This window comes from Cupressus sempervirens, chromosome 4 (assembly GCF_028749045.1).
Source record: "Cupressus sempervirens isolate cs-2001-9-10 chromosome 4, ASM2874904v1, whole genome shotgun sequence".
NCBI lineage: Eukaryota > Viridiplantae > Streptophyta > Pinopsida > Cupressales > Cupressaceae > Cupressus > Cupressus sempervirens.
This window is the reverse complement of record NC_143121.1, coordinates 90,615,727-90,636,200: the sequence shown is the minus strand read 5'-3', so window position 1 is coordinate 90,636,200 and position 20,474 is coordinate 90,615,727. Positions and strand designations below refer to the sequence as shown.

General features: G+C 38.6%; 1 protein-coding gene across 2 annotated transcripts in view; it reads right to left on the bottom strand.

Moving 5' to 3' along the window:
- Positions 1-1,919: 1,919 nt before the first annotated feature.
- Positions 1,920-20,474, bottom strand: part of FDC2 (2Fe-2S ferredoxin-like superfamily protein) — a 264,499-nt gene continuing 245,944 nt past the window's right edge. For both annotated transcript variants that reach the window (XM_089824492.1, XM_089824493.1), the window contains exons 5-6: positions 9,501-9,545; positions 1,920-2,379 (exon numbers count right to left, since the gene is read on the bottom strand). In XM_089824492.1, the coding sequence (XP_089680618.1) occupies positions 2,335-2,379; positions 9,501-9,545 (90 nt within the window). In that variant the 3' untranslated portion in view covers positions 1,920-2,334. The remainder of the gene's footprint in view (positions 2,380-9,500; positions 9,546-20,474) is intronic.

Below are 20,474 nucleotides of genomic sequence, written 5' to 3'. Positions count from 1 at the left end.
CGTTTTTTCAGACAAACCAAGCGATTAAGTCTAGGCCACATTTTTCAGTTTAACCTATAGTCTCTAGTACAAATTGTGGCAATCTTGCACAAAATCAGTTTTAACAATTTCATACTTGCTACCCTCTCACATTCTCTATTTCCACGGTTTGAAGTCTCCAAATCACATCCATCACGAGGAAATCTACTAGGTAATGAAAGCAAGTGCAATTGCTTAGTCCCACATTCATGCCGTGTGGATAGTTTTAGTTCTTTAAATACCCAAATGTGCATTTCATTAGTGTAACAAAGGCCCGTGGCTTCTAGAGACAAGCTCACACATGAGGGGCCCCACACATGATCGAATTGCCAATTGGACGCGCAAAGACCAAAATTTTGAAACAAATCGCGAAGGAAGAAATAGGTGATGACGTCAGGAGCGCCATGTGGTGCTCAATAGCAACATTGCAGTGAAAACCATGCAGTTTGGTGGTAACCGCGTGATGACGTGAAAACGGCTAACCTAACCGCAGTCTCAGCATCATTGGTTTAAGTGTTAAATGGAAAAAGTGATGTGACCATGCGAAATGGTTTATTTCACATGGTCGCTAGGCTTAACCACGGTTAAGGCCAAGGAGCTCCAAAGTTGTGAATTGAGGTCAATCGCCGGTTTGCAGGGGTTAAGGCGGAGTTAGAGTTAAGAGACCAGATGATGTGAAAGTGCAACACGTGGCAGGGCACTCCAATGAGGTAGTGAGGTGGCAGGGATGATGGGGCAGTTCTGGCGAATCACATGCTAACACGTGGCGCCTGGTTGGCGATCAACAGGAGTTTGTCTTGAAATTGAAAAGGGAGAAAATGATAAAATAAATTAAAAATAATTTTCTATTGGGTTTCATTTAAAATTTTGAGCATACTCCTCTAGACTTGAAAACTTTAAATGATTTTAAGATATTCATGTAGTTTCAACTATAGACTATCTTCAATTTTTCAATTTTAATCTCTGAACATGAAATGGGGCCTGGGTTTTGAAACAAGTACCAGAGGGTAGTTTTCATCAGAAATATACAATGTAGCATATTGTAGGAATCGAGAGAAGACGAGCTATCCAAATATGGGGTCAGAAAATGCACACATATCCATCAGTACATGCTATAAGAAAATTTGTAAATGGGGGGCGTTCTTAGCAGAATGGGCAAATTTCATGATTGAGCATCAAATTCAGTTACAAAGCAGGCATGGAAGTTTGTTGAATCCAGATTCGGAGGAAAATGATCATGAGAATTTCTTTTTTCCTCTAAGGGTCATTTGGCGGGTGTTTTCCCCTTTGTCTTAAAATCAGATCTTGCAAATTAGTTAGATGTTTCTATTAGTCTGAAGCATTCTTCAAAAATAAAGAAAATATCTAATTTTCAGTTATAGAAAGAAGGTACAGAGAGGTTTTGCATATGCAAGTGGAGGAGTTTCAAGTTGACAAATGGCAGCACTTACTCTGATCCAGGAATTCTCATGTCTTTATATTCTCTTCTCCTCTTTCTTTAGGGTTGGTTCTAGTGCATGAAAGGGATAATCACAATTACAAGAGGATCCACAATCCACACAAGCAACACTAAGGTATTTTTAACATGCCAAAGGACTGATATAATAAAATCTACTTCTTTGGACTTTTCACACTACTCTCTCCCACAATCACTAACAATTTGGAATAAGCATATGATAAATTGAAGTGATTTAAAGTTTGATTATTTTACACATAATTGGAAATGACAAGAGATTACATAATAATACGCTAAGATAATTTCATTAACTGTGTAGGTGTTTTGTTCTCTAAAACTATTTAAAACAAACTGTATGGAAAATCTAAACTAGCTCAATCAGAAACTCAGCCTATAAAAGAGGACTAAAAATAAACTCTAGCCTCTCACTCCGGAAGGCTTGATCAAGCTGACAAAGTTGGTATTCATATTAAAGCTTATTTGAAGCACATGGTTGAAATGCTACATAATTTGAATGTAAGCAATGATCAAATCAACTGGTAATAAAACTCTGAAAAATATCGACTCAGCTTGGAGAAATAACAGCTGTATCGTAAATCTTTTGGTTTCCACTTTTCAGTATTGTGTGTGTAAAGCCCTTAGCACAAACATAATGGCAGTTCATATGCCATTTTGTTCAACGTAATAAAATAATGACATAGCTTTTGGTGCTGAAAACAGCTTGCGCTTTCAGCAGGAGGTTGCAGCTTGAAAACATTGTTATAACTATAACTGCATGCTTCTCTGCAAGTCCTTTTTGTCCTATAGTCCTTAACTCCCCTTTCAGTCAAAGGGCTTAAGCTTGATAGAAAGAAGAATTTTTATTCATCACCCATGGCCAGCTCAAGTGCATAATCATCCCTTTCCTGAAAGTATAGAAATCAAAAACGCAGAAACCAATAATTATAACCTCCAAAATATTGATTGTTAAGCACAGAAATTATTAAAAAATTGGTTTTTTGAGTCAAATTCCATCCTAGTTTTATAAGGGTATTAAAGAAAGATCAATAGAAAAATAGATCACGACTACAACAAATGAAAATTAAATACAATTACTATCTAGTTTAAACTGGCATATTTTATTAGTAGTAGTTGGAATGATTTCTCTAAATTTTACTACATCATTTTTTTGAAGGCAGATATGCAGGGGAAATAGCTGGGCACCAGGAACTATAGTTATTATGTAAAGCAAACTTTAACACTAATTTCTCTTGCTTTATTTTTTCTCCAATTTCTTATATCAATAAATCAAATACCAGGATCTCAACCCCGGACATTTTAAACACAAGCCCAAGAAGAATAAAGAGTTTAAGAGTGTTCACCAGTCAAGTGCCAAAATTTTGAAAACATTGGTTTCAATATTTGCTTGGTGTATAAGCAAATGCCTTAGTTGATGGTACCCGGATCCAAAACTACATCTAAACATAAATAACCATATAAACATTTCATGGACAACCTCCTAGAATGGTGGATATTTGCAGCCATTACTCACTCGTCGTTTACAAAAAAGAAATTTGCATGCAGCTCTTCTCTTTAACCAAAGTACAGGCACACCATGACCAAACTTGGCAGCAAGCTTCCATGGCAGTGATGGAGGAATACAGATCAACACAGGAACAAATCCCTGGGATGGTAACAAAATATCCCATTATTGGCAGATGCTAAGATAGGGATGGCATACAGTCTCTGACTTGTCTCATCACAACTAAAGTGCTGAAAAGAGTACCCACAGAAAGAAACAGCAGTATCCAAGCACCAGTGGATATGAAGGTAGGAGACTACTCTCACATGATCTTGACACCTTAAACCAGGACAAAAGCACCAATACTATCAACAAACCAGTGTCTGCAGCTACAGTTGACTACATTAACATTCTGCCCTTCTGCCGAGGCCATGAGTCTCCTACCCTAAAGCCTAATCTTATGTGCCTCATAGAGTCTGCAAATGACAATCAACTAACCAGATGCAAGATATCTAACTCCAAATGAGTCCTCTAAGAAGAAGCCACCAATATCCAGAGCTGAAATATGAAATTTCAAGCAAAGTCATTGCATGAAGAATGTCAACAAACCAACCTTTCCAGGCCAAAAAAGAAAACAGTTAATATCCAAAAGTGGCTATTGCCTCTAAAGATTCCTTCAACATGGACAAGATGGAGCAATGGATATGAATACTAAAAGAAAAGCATTAAAAGGCAGGTTCACAGGTGAATACCTTCCAAAACTTGAAAGCACTAAGAGCCTGGGTTCAGAAGAATTCGAAACCCAATGGTTTTGTTGGTTTTTAACTAAGTTCCACGGGTACCCCCGTGGACCTGCAGAAGTTCAAACCAATTCGAAGTTTGGGTCCAGATCGAACTTGGTTTGACCAGGGTTCCAATTTTTGCCTGCTGGTTTGATCTAGTTCAAACTAAGTTCAAACCTAGGTGAATCAGGCCAAAAAAATTGAACCAAGTTTGAATCTAGTTCGAACCCCATGCTTTCTAAGCCCCATGGACTGCAAAAAGGAGCATTTTTTGTAAAATTTATTAAGTTGTTGGCATCCACAACCTTATTGCTGAGTCAACTAATGCTAGAGAAGAAGAAAATTAAGAAGGAGAAGAAGATGAATATGAAGAAGATAAAGATTGAAGAACTTAGAATATTAATAGATTTTTATTCCATTAGTTGAACAATGATACTTGAACTTGATGCTACAATTTATTTGTAATGTTTTGAATCTTTGATGTTGAACTATATGATGGTATGAGCACTATGACTATATGATGGTAAGATCACTATGATTACAAGTTTATGGTGTTTCTGTTATTTAAATGTGTTTATGCTACTATGCTACATCTAATTCTAACTCATACTTCATAAATATGTATATGTGCATATATTTTTTATAATTTTTATATGTTTTGTACTCACGAACCCAAACGAACCCGAACCCCTTTCCAAAATTTTGACAAACATGTGAACCGGTTCTCAAACTTCAAACTTGGAACCAAACCCAAACCGGTAACTTAGGTTTTTAAGGGATTCCCAAAGGCTACTTCTTAGAAAACATTGATCCCTAGATTCCAAAACAACCTTTTAATCAACCACTAGGATCTTGATTTAGGTCCAACTACCACTACTACCCATGAGTATTGTCAAGAATCCTCTCTTCCAAAGATTAGGTTTTGTGTTGAGGAAATAAACTGTCTTAATTGATTTTACAAGAAAACTTGGGATATCTCTATCAATGTTAATCTGGACAGGGCATTATCAAATCATGATGTAAGGAATTGAAAGGAAACAGCCCTTGAACAGCTTCTACCATTGAACCTATGCTCACTCAATTAGAACAAGCATAACAAGATCCGGTACACAAAGGCCTCTCAACCTAAACCCAATGCAGACTCAACATACAAATAGCCATCCACAATGCAATGCCATTGTTGCATATATTGCATTACTTAGTTCTGAGCTATGTTCCCTCCAGTTTCCGGGACGGGGACAATAGGGTACGATGGGACAGGTTTCTAGGACAGCAAATTTTTTTTGCGATTTTGGGGACAAGGGGGGATGACAAGCAGGGGCGGTTATATATATAGGAAATTTTAAAATATACACTAAAATTTGCAAATATACATGCCATTCATATGACACTAAGCACAAAGCATGTCATTTAAACATTATAGAACCTTAACATACACCATTTGAATATCGTCTAGGGAATAGTAACCAATTTCAGTACTTAATTTTCAATATGCATATCAATATGGGAACAAAACTATTTAAATATAAGTTTAGCAATGAGCAATATCATAAAAATCACCTCCACTTCTTGCAAAATGAAAACCCCAACCAGCTGCAACACACTCCAACTTCACAGGAAAAACCAAACAAATGACAAAACAACCATAATGTGGTCTTTTTTGACCTTTTAGGGCATTTGGAGGGGCAGGGCCCACTAAGCGACCAAGTTAGGATTAAAAATTTTATGTTTTTTTTGTTTTTGTTTTGCAAAAAAAGTTGTCCCCTATACGGTCAGAGGATGTTTGGAAGTCCCTTTTCCATACCGGGGATGGTGGTCATCCCCTTTTTATTTCCCAGACATCCCAAGTACTGGGGACGTCTCCTACAGATTTTGGCAATTTGGGGACGGCGAGGGGACGTCCCATACCCATCCCCCCATCCCGGAGATGTCCCATACCTATCCCCCCATCCCAGGGACGTCCCCCTCTAAGAAACCTGAGTTTTCGAGCAGGGATGAGTCCCTGGGGTATGTAGGTTCTGAGCATTCTGCTAGGGTAAGTGTTATTGACAACACAGGCAAGAACTTAAAAATTACTATTAAATTATTAATCATATAAATTGCAGATTAGAAATATAGCTCTAGCTAATTTATACAAGGTCAAAACAGAGGAATTCTCTTGAAGCACGACCAACTGCAATGTTTGGAAGATCTATTTCGCTCTCAATCCAAATAGATTCAAGTGGAACCTAAGAAAGTTTGGCATTTTCTAGACCCCAGATTGCTTGAGCTTGATTTTAATGTAATGCCCAAACAGTACTTGTGTCAAGCTTGTATTAGCAAAGTTATTCACAAATTCAAAGATAAACTCATTATGGCTTATTCCAACCCAATTAGAATTGCAACAAATGATAGTGCAGCCATTCTTGCTTGTAATTTTGTCACTTCATAGTGCCCTATTGCCATAAATTTCATTTGAAGGTCTCGGTCCTATTTTACTTTATCTCAATTTCAATAGTGTACTTGGTCCTGATTGTATTAAAGTTCTTAGTCTAGATGTAAAAGTAATTGGATTTTCTCATAAGTTTCCAGGTAGATTTCTAGTGTAACTTGCCAAATGCTAGTCTACTATTTAATTTTGCAATTATCTGTCTCTCAAGATACTTGCAGATGATATTTTCAAATCTTAAAAGAGGACAATTACGCTTATCTATCTGATTCTCCAAACATGTACTCATCACATCCAATTATTTAAGAATTGTATGATGGAATTACAACTCGAATAAATTAGCACCCAAACACATTGTAATGATTAGCTTTTAGGTCCACATAAACACCTCCACCTTTTCCATTCACATCAATCTTAGGTTCTGCCAAAGAAACGAGTCCAAACGGTAGGCTTTCTCTGCAAATCTACCATGTGAAACTCTGCACACATCATTGCCACATTGCCATGAATCAGTAGTTACCAATTATTATTGTCGGTCAAGCTTTGCCTTGTCAGGAAGATTAATGACACCATTTTTAGTGCTATCAAGCCCATTAACACCATGTGTTTCAAACATTTGAAAACAGACAGTTTTTAATAAATTTCAAATTTGTCCACCACAATACTGCAGAAAGCAATGGTCGCTTGATGGTTGCAGGGGTAGCACATTACTAATGGTCACAATTAAGGTCACAACAAACTTGGCTCACTTTGGATTTACATCCCTTACATAGGCAAGGAGTCAATGTTCCTATGGTATTCATTGTTCTGTACTCACTCTCTTCTGGCCCCTACTGTTTAATTGATATGCATATAATAAGTGTCTAATATGTATGCAACAATGCAAAGCAGTTTGTATTCTCTATTAAATAGACATTTTACATATACTCCAAATAATCAATGCTGCCAAGTGTCCACTGCATTGTCCAATGGATCAGATACCTAACAGACAAATGTAGCTATACAAGAAATCTATACTCAACTGAGATAAATCAACCAAGCATCGTTACATGATTGGACTGAGTGATCAGGGGATCTTGTCTATAAATAACCTTGCTTTTCATCCCTATTTTCTTAAGATGCCATCTTACATGGCAAAGTCCATTTAATTTTGCATTCTTCCCTTCCCTGGTCAATATTCAAGGATTCAATCTTTAGACCAAACTATGAAGCGATTCGATCAGATCCTAAGTTGGCATACCAGCTCCTACCATAGATTCAATTCTGCATAAAAATAGTGAGAGGACCAAATTTCTGTATTCCACAATTAGGAGCTATTACAGGAGATTTGAAGAGTCCTACGATAATGATTCCTTCTTTAAACTGGAATTACAGAGCAACTAACAAGTTACACAATTACAAATTCCTTGTTTGAATTGGATTTATAGTGAATCTTAGGAATTGCATTAAGTGCTTGGAATAGATACCAATCATGCATATTTGTGATTCAATATTTACTAGAATAGATAATTTTCTTTTCTTTGTCTTGAACTTTGGCTTCCAGATTATGTGGTCAACAAAATTACATTGTAACTAAATAGTTTGGTCCATTGGCCTATCAATTATCATCAATCCTCTTATTGCTAGAAAATCCAGACTTCATTGTATTGTACCAAACAGTGGGAAAACGCATTATTAAGAGCAACAATACGGCCTCTTCCATGAGTTCTTTCACTTTCAAGTTCGAACATATTAGCATTTTCGTGATATTGATCACCATAAGGGAATCACCACCAAAGCATGCATTCATTTCAGTTCAATTTATTTTTAATCTGTAAACTAGTGACTGATATCGTGGATTACCGATTATGTCATACTGTTGGATTAGGTTAAAGTTTTTGACAAAGGCACAAAGAATTTTTCATCACCACTGCAAGTGAATCCTTCGCATGCAGCTTCACTGAGGTTACCATGGCATGAACTGTATCAAAATCAGATTTCAAGAAACCACAATGTGGGGCATCCATTTCATATTTGTTATGGGCATAGATTGTAGACTTGGACTCAGAGACTACTCGGCAAGCCCAAAATTTTCAACTCAAAGAAAAAAAAGACAAACTCAAGAAAAACTCGGCAGCTTATAATGTACTCAAAATTAAATCTCTTAAAGGTACATGCTTTTTTTTGTATAATTCAGTTGCAAAACATATTAAACTAATAATTGACATTTTGAAAGAGAATATGCAAAGCTATATAGAAAGAACATGTTATAAACACATTGAAACCAGCACTTTACAAGTGTCGACATTTTTATCCTCGTCTTTTTGCATCTATAAAAACACAAAAGTTAGACTTGTGAAAACTCATCCAACAATAAAAATGGAGAGTACTTGGCAATGCAGAGATAATCCCGCGAGTTTGCAAACTATGGTTATGGCATTCTGATCAGACAATGAAGTTCTACATACCATTGTTGAGGGTTACCAATGCTAGAGTTTAATTCTGTAGTTGGTGCGTCCCCATCTTATGTCTCTAAAAAATCATATCGTTCCTCTTCTTCCATATTAGCCACGGTACTATAAAAAAAAAGGGATTATCTATTTTTGAAGTTGTATGATCTGATATTTCAGATTCCTTAATTGTTTCTATCACAGATTTCTACTATGAGAGAACATACCATATTAATTAGAGAGGGGCTTTCTCTCTTTCTAACTCTCTTTTGTATTTACATAGACAAACTTGAAATCATACCATGTTGATAATAACTATACAAAGCAACATGTTTTGATCTCTATACTGCCTTTTGCAGATGATGTGGTTCTCTTCGTGCACTCAACTAACTTCACCTAAGCCATCCTTCTTTATCAGTATAGCTAAGAAATAGTATATAGGAATACCGAAGCCAAACATTACATTTCATTCTGTCTTTTGCTTGAGAATGGTGATGCAACAAAAACCATACATGGTCAACTTCAGAAGAAAAATCTTAAAAGTGTTGATTTGTCAAATTATGTACTGTTGTACAACCCTAGCAAGTTCACAGCTGTTATTCTAAACGATATAGTGTACCTCATTTTTATTACTGAAATTCTTTGATAGTTCACAATTGATGAACCTAGGGAAATAATCGAGGACCTATTGAATAATCAGATATTGCACCTCCCATTTCCTCATACATTTCCAAAACTTAAAGATTGCAGGTTTCAAATATTTTTTATTTTCAAAATTTGCACAACAAAGATGTATCATTACATGAATTGACTAAAATGAATATTAATTTTCTGAATATGTTTGACATGCTTATAGTATAATATGATGTCTGTGAGGAAAACTCACAATAGGTCCTCGAGCAAAATACCGCCCAAATTGAAGCCAATAAACCTGACACAAGAGGACCAAGTAATTAATATGTATTTTCACTAAAAGAAATTAAATAAATTAATAATGTTGCAAACCCGGAACCTGTATATTTGGCCAGCATCAAAAGTTACAAACCTAAAAATGAAATAGAATTGCAAACTTGCCACCAAAGATTTAGAAACAGAATAAATTACAAACCAAAAATAAAAAATTGTGTTATTGTGACACTCACATAAAATGCAGTGAATTGATGAATAACTAGCTTATGCACGCAGCAAAATGGAAATTTAAAAAACAATAAAAGTCTCTTAATTGGTTACATTTGTTGTTAATGAATTCCTACTATCAATATGGCACCATATTTCTATATGTTCACTCCATAGATTAAACATGGCTAACCATAATAAGAGATATCTATGATTGAATTGCTTTCAAAACAGTATCAAGACAGAATTCATAATTTTCTTGTTTTTGTAGTCAAGGATGCAAACATTGAAATGATCTATATTAACATTTATTGATTTCTATATCAAAGTTCATAGATTTCTCCTTGATTATAAAATAGGAATCAGGACTTCTAATCTTTAAACAATAGATTAAATTTTATTTTCTCAAGCAGGCTAGATAGAGGAAATATCTTTTATTTCAATTGACTTTTACATGCAATTATTTTAGATGAATTCACTGAGCTAGAGGTTAGAAACAAAGTGGTAGGAGTCGCTGGAAACATTATCAAGCATGTTAACTTGTTAATATTCATTATTATTTGAGAATGTAGGTTGGATATATATTGTAATATCAATATGTTGTTTACTTGATATCATCATGTTGTCCTCAATTTTGACATCACACTGTTGAGGCAACCCTACGCAATTTTCTCAGGGATTCATTGGTGCATCCTCTTTGTTTTAACGTATTAGTAAAGCATGATGAAGGCAATTTGCTATCCCTGAACTGTGCTATATATAAGTTTATTTGAGTGTTCCTTTTGAAGGTTTCCATCAAGTTAAATCCCCAAATGTTTGTAAGAGTTTTTCTTCTCTAACTGCAAGCGCTTCACTTTTTGTAACTTTGAGTATTTTCTTCGTTTTCCCTTCTGTTGTAAATAGATTCGAGTCTTGTTTTTCCCTTAAAATAATAATCCTTGTAATCCCACTCGTTTCGAGTTAACTTAGGCCTCAAACAGAGTTGTCTAGCTTAGGTATAAAGGAAAACCCGGGGTTTGTTTGCCGTATGGATTAAATAGATTGATGCATACAGACAATGAACAAGAACATGTAACAGCAGTACTCCTTTTATTATTCGCATATGCCAAAGAGATTATATAATGCTTCTAATGATGATTACAACAATCTCGGATGGTGTATATATACTTCTCGAAGAACCTTCCCTAAGGGGTCCGTCGGCTACATAACAATTACCGAAGAGCTCATTGGCTACATAGCAAGAACCTTCCCAAAAGGGCCTGTCGGCTGTTTTACAATTTTACCAACAACATCATCCCCCCTAAAAAGAAAAGTCATCTCCGGACGACAATTAAACAAAACTCAAAATAACCAAAGTACATCAATACATAAATCCTAAACAAAGGGATGCATCCCTGGCATAGTGATTGTCCGCGCTCACAACTCGTTCAGCTCTACCCGTAGCTTGTAGACTTGCTCTTTCCTAACCTTCAATTCTGCTTCTGCCTCCATCTGAAGCTCTAGAGCTATCTGCATCATTTCTGCAATTTCCCCCAACTCTTTCTCCTTTCCTGTTGCCACTTGTTCCTTTTTAGCTGCTAACTTTTGTAGCTGATTTTGTCTGTCTAATAGGGCTGCCTTCTTGGATTCCCAGGCTTTCCTCTCGGATTCCCAGGTTGCCCTCTCTAAGGCCAACCTGACAGCTGACTCTTCCCAAGCCCTCTCAGTTGCTACCTGATCTGCCTGGCTTCTCCGAAGAGTGTAATATGCCTCCCTGTATAACTTCACTACCTCATGAATCAAAGCCTCTACTTAGCTCTCCATCCCAGAATCTCTCGTCGCGGCCCAGTCTTGTCGCATCTCTGCAGTCTCCACATCCGGCCATCCTCACTCCTCAAAACAGACCGTAAAGGCAGCTGGGCATCCTAATCTCATAAAAGTTATGACTCCCTCTAGCTCCTTCACTACTGAGTCCAACGCCTGAATCTCCACAGAAGCTAACACCTGGCGAGCCCGCATCGCTAGAGCTACTACATCAACAAGAAATGCATCTCTCATCCCTATCTCCCATGCTACTCGATGTTCCTACTGCACACCCATAGCTGTCTCTACTGCTTCCACCATACGCTCAACAACACTATGCAACAGTCCCCCATCCTAAATTGGCTCCGCTACCTGTGCCGGCTAAGTGTCTTCCTCCGGAATGTCATCCCGTGTCGGTGTTTGCATATAGGCCATCTAAGGAACTGGAGTACGGTGGAACTGCGTACTCAAATAGGTACTCAAACTCTAAGTTCTCTCCCTATCATGCTCAGGTGATGCCAAGAGTCCTGCATCCACTGTAACTACTGCATCCGACACTACTACATCCAAGTGCACACTAGGCGACTCTCTATTATTTCTGGTACTGGTAGGTCGGGTACCTCCATGGCAGTCTCCTCTCCGCCCTCCAGTACACTCTCTACTGAAGGAGCCACAATTTCAGCTACTGGTTGTGCTGCGGTAGGTGCCACGATTTTTGCTACCGGAAGTGCTTCAGCAGGAGCTGGCATACTCTCTTGACTGACAAGTGTTGCCACCCATGCAAATCCCATGGCAAACCCAACTATTGGTCGGACCGGGGGAGGCCTTACCCCATGCTGCCAGGGTGTTTCTACTGTAACCGCCTGCTGGGGTGCTGCAGTCATCACTATCAATTGTTGTGTCTATCCAAACCCTACTATGTGTGCCATGTGTAGACCTACTAGGGCTAGGCAGGAAGTGGCAGACAGTGCAGGGCGTGGAAATAACAAGGGAGTGGCTGTGACAATCTCAACCTCTTCGTCATCATCTTCCCCTTCCTGCTCTCCCATGCTATTCTCCTCGGAAGATGTCTCCTGTCGGACCTTGTCCGTATCACCTCCTGTATCTAGCCGAGGTCTCTTCTGTCCTACAGAGCCCTTTTGCCCAGTGGCTGAGTCCAAGTGTCTCCATTGTATGATAGGAGGTTAATGGTCCAGGTTTCGCCTCCAACCTATCTTTTGGAACTATCTGTGTTGTAGCATCAAGAGACATGGCATAATGTGACATAGAAAATGTCTTATGCTGAAGTGTCATAAATTCATACATTCGTTCAGCCAGCACAGATGCCCAATCATACACCTTCCCATTCATTATGTCGTTCATCATGGATGCCTGCGGAAAGGAGATATCAGATGCCCTACTTGATCTCGTAAGTCTGCTCTTTACCAAATCCATCAAGCATCGCCACAGTCCCTCCTGAATGTCTACTTTCTTCAATCCCCTTCCTTTTGATGTCTCAGCCAACGCTTCCTGTTCTGCTTCAGCCATGTCTCCGCATACCAGCCTAACCAAAAACATTTTTACCTCCTTGAAAATCTTCTTAGGCTGTACCTTCTTTCCCTGTGGCTCTAGTATGCCAAAACCCCGTGTGAAGTTCGCTCCTTTGAATGAGACTGCCAGGTCTCTTCCCAAGTACTGAAATGTGCTCTTCTAAGAGCCCCTGCCATAAGTCTTAATCATGACACGCAGAAAACCCTCATATTCCCGGATGCAAAAAAAAGGCACGTGAATCACCCATTCCACCTGTGCCCTTCTAATGCTGGCTTTCACTGGATGGCTGTCAAGAGTTTCCTGCCACCACTTTCTATAGTCCATTCCGCTCAATCCTTCAAATGCTATATTCTGTGGTGTGATCTCAGTGGTTGCGGGTGCCTGTGCCTTACGCTTGTGCTTGCTACTACTACTGATGCCTTCATTCTGGTTACGTGCCGACATTTTTGTGACCTTCCCAGCTGTAGATTCTTCCAATTGCTTTTCCACTTTCTCTTGCCTACAGACTCCATTTATTCTTAGGTCAATTATTTCTCTACACAAATTTTTGTTTCTTCCCAGGAGTCCATACGGATCTGTACGGCCTTTCCTCTTGTGCCCTTTCTCCAAAAATACTCAAACGTCCGTATGAGCTTCTGCTTGATTGCAATTTATTATCTCCTATGCCGTACAGACCATGTGTAAAAAAAAAAGCAAGGAAATGGCATACAGTGGTTTCTCTACTTCTAACTTCACTGTACAGTGTCCATTAATTGCTTTACAATTGCCGTACGGCCCTTGGATTAATATTTGTTTGCCTTTTTCGTACATGGTCTCCTGGTTCTCTCTATGCAAATCCTATGTCAACTCCTTGCCGTACAATGGTCAATATATATTAGGAAATTGCCATACGACGGTCTTCTATAATCCTGAGCAATCAAATTCCTTTTGCTGTTCTTTCTGGGCGTACAACCTTAAGCTTTTCTTACCAGTGTGCGGTGTTTGATGAATGGCTCAGATGTTTCATTAATCTCCCGTATGGTGAAGGCATGTATAGTTGAGCCCTTCAATTGCTTGATGTTCGTACGCTAGTATACTTCCAGTGGCTGTATTAAATATAATAACTCGGCCTCTGCTTCTTTGGACACCGTACGGATATGGGAAACTAGGACCATGCTTCTTTTTGAAGCTGTACGGTGGCTTGTCTCAACTACTGATTTAAGACCATACGGTGAGCCAGTCCAGTAGGCAATCTTAGTTTGCCGTATGGTGAGGCATTTAAAACTTTGCACGGGGTCACAAAGAATACCGCATGGTGTCCCTTGCAGATGATAAAATGTTACTTCGTTCTTGATACTTCTATTTTGTTATGCTGTACGCTCCACCTTATGAGATGCATTAGCCGTATGGCCCATCCCATCCCTATTGTTATTATTATTATTTTTTATTGGCCGTATGGGCTAGTAGCCTATTGACTATGCCGTACGGTTACTGTATGGTGACTTTCTTTTCTTTTTTTCTATTTTGGCAAAAAAAAATTTTGAACAAAAATTCTATTGCTCCCTGATATTCATGGACGACAGAACAGGTCGCGCCTGATATATTTTCAATTTCGAACCGTTTACCATTTCCAGAATTTCCTACCCATCTAGTGTCCACAACTTTATTGCTCCGTTATCACCTACTTCCCGGATTTGTTATGGCCCGACCAATTTGACTTTAAACTTGTCTAGTTTGATTTCGTTCCGTTCGTCATACTTCAACACTAGCTATCCTAGTTCAAACTTGATCAATTTCAAGTGTTTATCATGCCATGCTTTGTGCTTGTTCTACGTCACCACCGTAGCCCATTGTGCCAATAGCCACTTCTCTTTGAGTTTGTTTGGGTTATGCAACCTTTCCCTCAAACTTTCCATGTTGCCCAACTTATTTTCCAGCGTGATCCTGAGACTCGATATCATAAATTCTGCTACTACCACCACCTCCTGTCCAAACATCAACTAGAATGGTGTATGTCCCGTTGTCACCTTGTATGCCGTGCGGTATGCCTAGAGAGAAAAGGGCAGTTTCTCCTCCCAGTCTTCACCTTCAACCGCACATGACTTGTAGATGATTGCTACCAGGATCTTGTTAGTAGCCTCAGCCTGTCCGTTAGCTCATGAGTAGTATGGGCTTGATAGAGAATGATATATCTTGAATTCCATCGTTAACAATTTAATGACGTGATTGACAAAATGCCCTTTCCGATCACTTGTTATCTGAAGTGGAATCCCATACCGAGTGATTATTTGTTCATATATGAATTTTATTGTACTGACTGCTAAGTTATCCGGTAGAGCCCATGCTTCCACCCACTTCATTAAGTATTTCGTAGCAACGACTATATATCAACATCGATGTCTTTGGCTTACTCTCAGGGGTCCTACAAAATCCAACCCCCATCATTCGAATAATTCCTACACATGTGAGGAGTGAAGCAGCATAAAATCTCTCTTCAGTGGTTTTCGGCCCTTTAGCAAGTGTCACACCGAACAACCCATTCGCATGTGTTGTTGTACACTGTCGGCCACCACAATCTTGCCAGCAATATTTTCCGTGCTATGGTATCAGGTCCCACATGCCCTCCTGTTGGACCTTCATGTGCTTCCTTCAATACCCTCGGTATTTCCTCCTCTAACAGACACCATCGCAAGAAGTGATTAACCCTGTTGTGGGCTTTCACACCATCGCCCCATTGCAAAAGGGGGGCCCCCTTTTGTCTCTTGGTCTTGACCTTTTGGCTTTAGTTCTTGGTAGTATTGGGCTCAATCTTCTAAAGTTCCCTCTTTCAAATGAGAATTGGTAAAATTGGCTAGATGTGGAAAGTGTTGTCCACGTGGCTCTGAGAATGGAAATTATTTGCTTGTTTGAGAATTGAATGTCTTGACTTACTATTTTCAAAATGTCTATTTTTAGTAAGTCTATTTTTAGTAAATTTCACTGCCTCTCAGATTGGCCTTATTTTGACTTTGGGACAACTTACTGTTTTTAGTAAATTTCACTGCCTCTTAGATTGGCCTTATTTTGACTTTGGGACAACTTACTATTTTTAGAATGTCTATTTTTGGCAGGTCTATTTCTGCAACAAGTGAGCTATGGTTGATAAAGAGCCAAAAGGGTACATGTGTCTATATCCAAAAGAATGAGCAAGCACGATAGTCAATCAAGAAAAAAATGGTTAAGTTTGGAATCACCCATGAAATATCCAAAAGTAGAAAGGCATGAAAATAATAGGAAAAATGGTTGTCGCGAAATTCTTCCATCGTGGACAAAATCCACGATCTCTCAAAAAATCCAGCCTTGGAGAAAAATGGTTGTTGCAGAATTCTTCCATCATGGACAAAATCCATGATCACTCAAAAAGTCTCGCCTTGGAGAAAAATGGTTGTTGCAGAATTCTTCCATCATGGACAAAATCCGCGATCTCTCAAAAAATCCAGCCTTAGAGAAAAATGGTTTTTTCGGAATTCTTCCATCATGGAAAAAATCCACGATCTCTCAAAAAATCCAGCCTTGGAGAAAAATGGTTGTTGTGGAATTCTTCCATCATGGACAAAATCCACGATCACTCAAAAAATCCCACCTTGGAGAAAAATGGTTGTTGCGGAATTCTTCCATCATGGACAAAATCTATGACCGCTCAAAATTTCCAAGAGCAAGAGAATTAGAAATCATGGAAGCAAAAATGTCTAAGTATTGGAAATTTCTCCTTCATGGAAGCAAAAATGGCTAAGTGTTGGAGATTTGTCCTTCATAGAAGCAAAAATGGTGAAGTGTTAGAAATTCCTCCTTCATGGAAGAAAAAATGCTAGTGTTGGAACTTACTCCTTCATGGAAAAATGAAAAAGGATTAAGTGCTAGAAATTTCTCCTCCAGATCTTGAATTTCACCCTCTTCAAGTGTGTACCCAAGACTGGAAAAATGATTGATGATGATTAAAAAAGGGAGAATTCTTCAAAATGTAAGAAAAGGCATAACAGTGAATTGAAAGCATTTGAAGAAAAAGAAGGAGAAAGCTCTAGTTCTAGAAATTCAAGAAAGGCGCTCAAATCCAAAATTCTAATACCAAGATCAAAGTACTAAGTGATCCGGTCCCAGATATTCAAGGTTCAAAGATCAAAGTTCAAATACAAAAATCCAAGAACATGAACAAGGAAGTTCAATATGAAGAAATTCTAGAGTAACATAATCATCGGCAAGGGATTCCAATCCATTTTAGGGAGATAAATTTCCAAGCAATTACATGAAAGACGAGAATGTTCAAAGAGAGATTTTCAGAAAAGTCAGTCAAAGTTGGATCTTAGTTAAAATGATGCAGTTGGAAAAGACTCGAGCTTACATAGCTTCCATCATCATTTCATGGCATCCAATTATCATTGATGAAGAACTGAGGTCTCCAAGTCAAACTTCTATGCATTCAGAGAATGGAATCAAGAATAATTTATTCAAGGAAGACTGAGCATTTATTGAGTAATGGACATGCATGGTGGATATTTATTGCACCCCACTCCTTCCTAAACGAGCATGCATAGTGGGTATTTATTACCCACTACAGTAATGGATTCCTTGTTGCATTAATGTAGATTCCTTTCCTTTTCCGTAACCCTAATTAGGGCTGATGTGGCACAATCTTGGCCATCGGTTATTGTGATCATCCGAGCCACCTATTGTAATTGAGGACCTATATAAAGGCCTCGTTTCTCATTTATAAAGAGATTTTTATGAGATTGTTGCTATGAGTTACTGAGATAATAAAGTTTTCATTGGAGTTTGGTGAATACTTGACTTGTCTTAGTGCTTGCTTGTTCTCTTAAATTTCTTCAATTAGATTAAGATTAGCCTAGTTAATGTGTGGTGATTGCAATGAAGAATATGATGGTGTATTGATGAATTCTTTTGGTTCATACTTTTGACGTTGTAGTGATTCTAACTCGTCGTGCAAAGTTAGCTTGAACCCCTTTCATGCATATGCTTAACTTCTATCATTCGTATACATTGTTCTTTATGATGGCGTATGCGGTGATATGAAAATCTTTGGCATAACCCTTGGAGATTGCACCAATTCACGCTTAGTTGTAGTATAACTTGGCGAAGTGGAATTCGGTAAATTGAGGAATTTGTCCACTAGAGTACTATTTGTTGTTATCACTACCCTTAGGATTAGAATAGAATTCCTGAACCCTGTCTTATTGAATTTCTGCATATTTTGTGAAAACTCCTAAAACAAGTACTTCATTGCAAAACCCTAAGATAGCTCCCACATCTAGTATGACTTGAAATGAATCTAAATAAACACGTAACACCCCTTGTGATTATCAACAAATCACATCAACCACCGATCTTATCCACAATCAAGACCTGGCATTAAAGGAACCTTGAAGTCATTGTATGATCTTCTAGCAATCTTACCATACACGACTTTATTCAAGAAAGGATAAGATATTTTGGTATTTTGTTCTACTGTTTGGTGAGTCATAAAACACACATCAACAAGGCCCCATTTTGTATAGTAATCCATTAATCAACTGAAATGTACGGCTCCTAATTGCTAACTTCTGCCTTTCATTTTGTGGCATGTCCTTCGGTGGCTGTCTCGTGGAAAGATATTCTCCAATAGTCGTGTACTGTTTTGGTAGTACTGCAAGTTGGAATAACTGTGCATCAAAGAAATCATCATTCACTCTATCCGCCGATTCACCTATTTTAATTCGCGACAAATGGTCTGCATTGACATGATGCTTCCCGAGCCGTACAATGATCTTGAAGGTGAATTCCTACAACAAAAGTAGCCACCAACTGATTCTTCCTTGGATGATAGGTTTATTCACCAGGTACAACAGAGCTTGATGGTCTGGTCGACATAAAACACGAACAGTGTCGCCAGCAAGTAATGTCGAAACTTCTGCACTACGGAGACCATTCCTAAGGCTTCTCAATTTGTTGTACTGCAGTTCTGTTTTGTTTTTGACAGTAATCGGCTGGCAAAATATATCGGGTGATCTAGTCCATGATTGCCTGTTTGCGCCAAAGTTGCTCCGATTGCATAGTTGGATGCGTCCACGTGAACATGAAATTCCTTGTTCCAATCTGGGTACGCCAATATAGGTGCTGTGGCCAACCGTACCTCCAACCCTTCGAATGACTCATCCTGTTCTTTCTCCCATTTGAATGGTTCCCCTTTGCATGTTAACCTCTCCAGTGAGTAGGATACTTTGGCAAAGTTTTTGATAAATCTTCTATAATAGCCTATGTGTCCAAGGAATGACTTTATCTCCATTACATATGTGGATTGCTGCATTTCCATTATCACTCTGACTTTGTTTGGATCTGTTTTGAATCCCTCCTTACAGACTATATACCCCAACAATCTTCCCTACAAAACCATGAATATGCATTTCTTTAGATTTAAGGCCAGTCGCACGCTTCGACATCTTTCCATGCATTCGCCCAATGTTGCCAAATGTTTGTCTTCAGTGTTGAATACGGACTAGTCATCCAGGAATGCTTTGAAATTTCTGACGGACAATTTGTCAAATATGTGCAGTATGATTCTTTGGAACGTTGTCGACACATTGCATAGGCCAAATGGCATTCTGTTGTATTCGTACACCCCGTCTTCTACCATAAATGTCATTTTCAGCTTGCCCTCTTTTGCTATGCAAATCTGATTGTATCCTGAAAATCCATCCATAAATGAATAAATCTCATGTCCAGCTACCTCCTCCAATATGTTGTCCGTGAATGGTATCGGGAAGGGGTCCTTGATTGTTAGCGCATTGAGGCATTTGAAATCAACACATATCCTAATTTGGGTGGTATCCTTCTTTAGCGATATGACTATGGGTGACACCCATTCACTAGTTTGAACCTTAAAAATAATACCGGCCTCCAGCATTCGGTTAATTTCTTCTATAACCCGTGCTGCATAGTTCCTATTCATTCTATAAGGCTGCTTCCATATAGGCACTGCACCTTCAACCAGCGGAATGCAGTGGACACATAGCTCTGACGAAACTCCCTTCAAATCCTTATATGTCCATGCGAATACATCTTTGTATTCCAAAAACATTTTAAATGTCGCTGTTTTCAGTACTGGATCCTAGTTATCCCCCACTAGTATGTTTTTTGGTTCGGCCTCATCTCCCAAATTCATGGTTTGCACTATGGCTTCGTTATATTTGATCGGCTTCCCCTCACCGAATACATGGGCAAGTGTTTCATCCAACAGTGCATCCCCTTCTTTTATTTCCCTGAACTCTTTGGGACATCCATCTCCGCTGTGCCCATCCTCTATCATATGTTGCAACTCAGGAATAGCTCATAATCCTCCATCTGCCAGTGAAATAATCCATTCACCGAATCCAAATCATAGTCTGTCGATCCACCTTCCAACCGTAGGACTCCCTCCTGATCT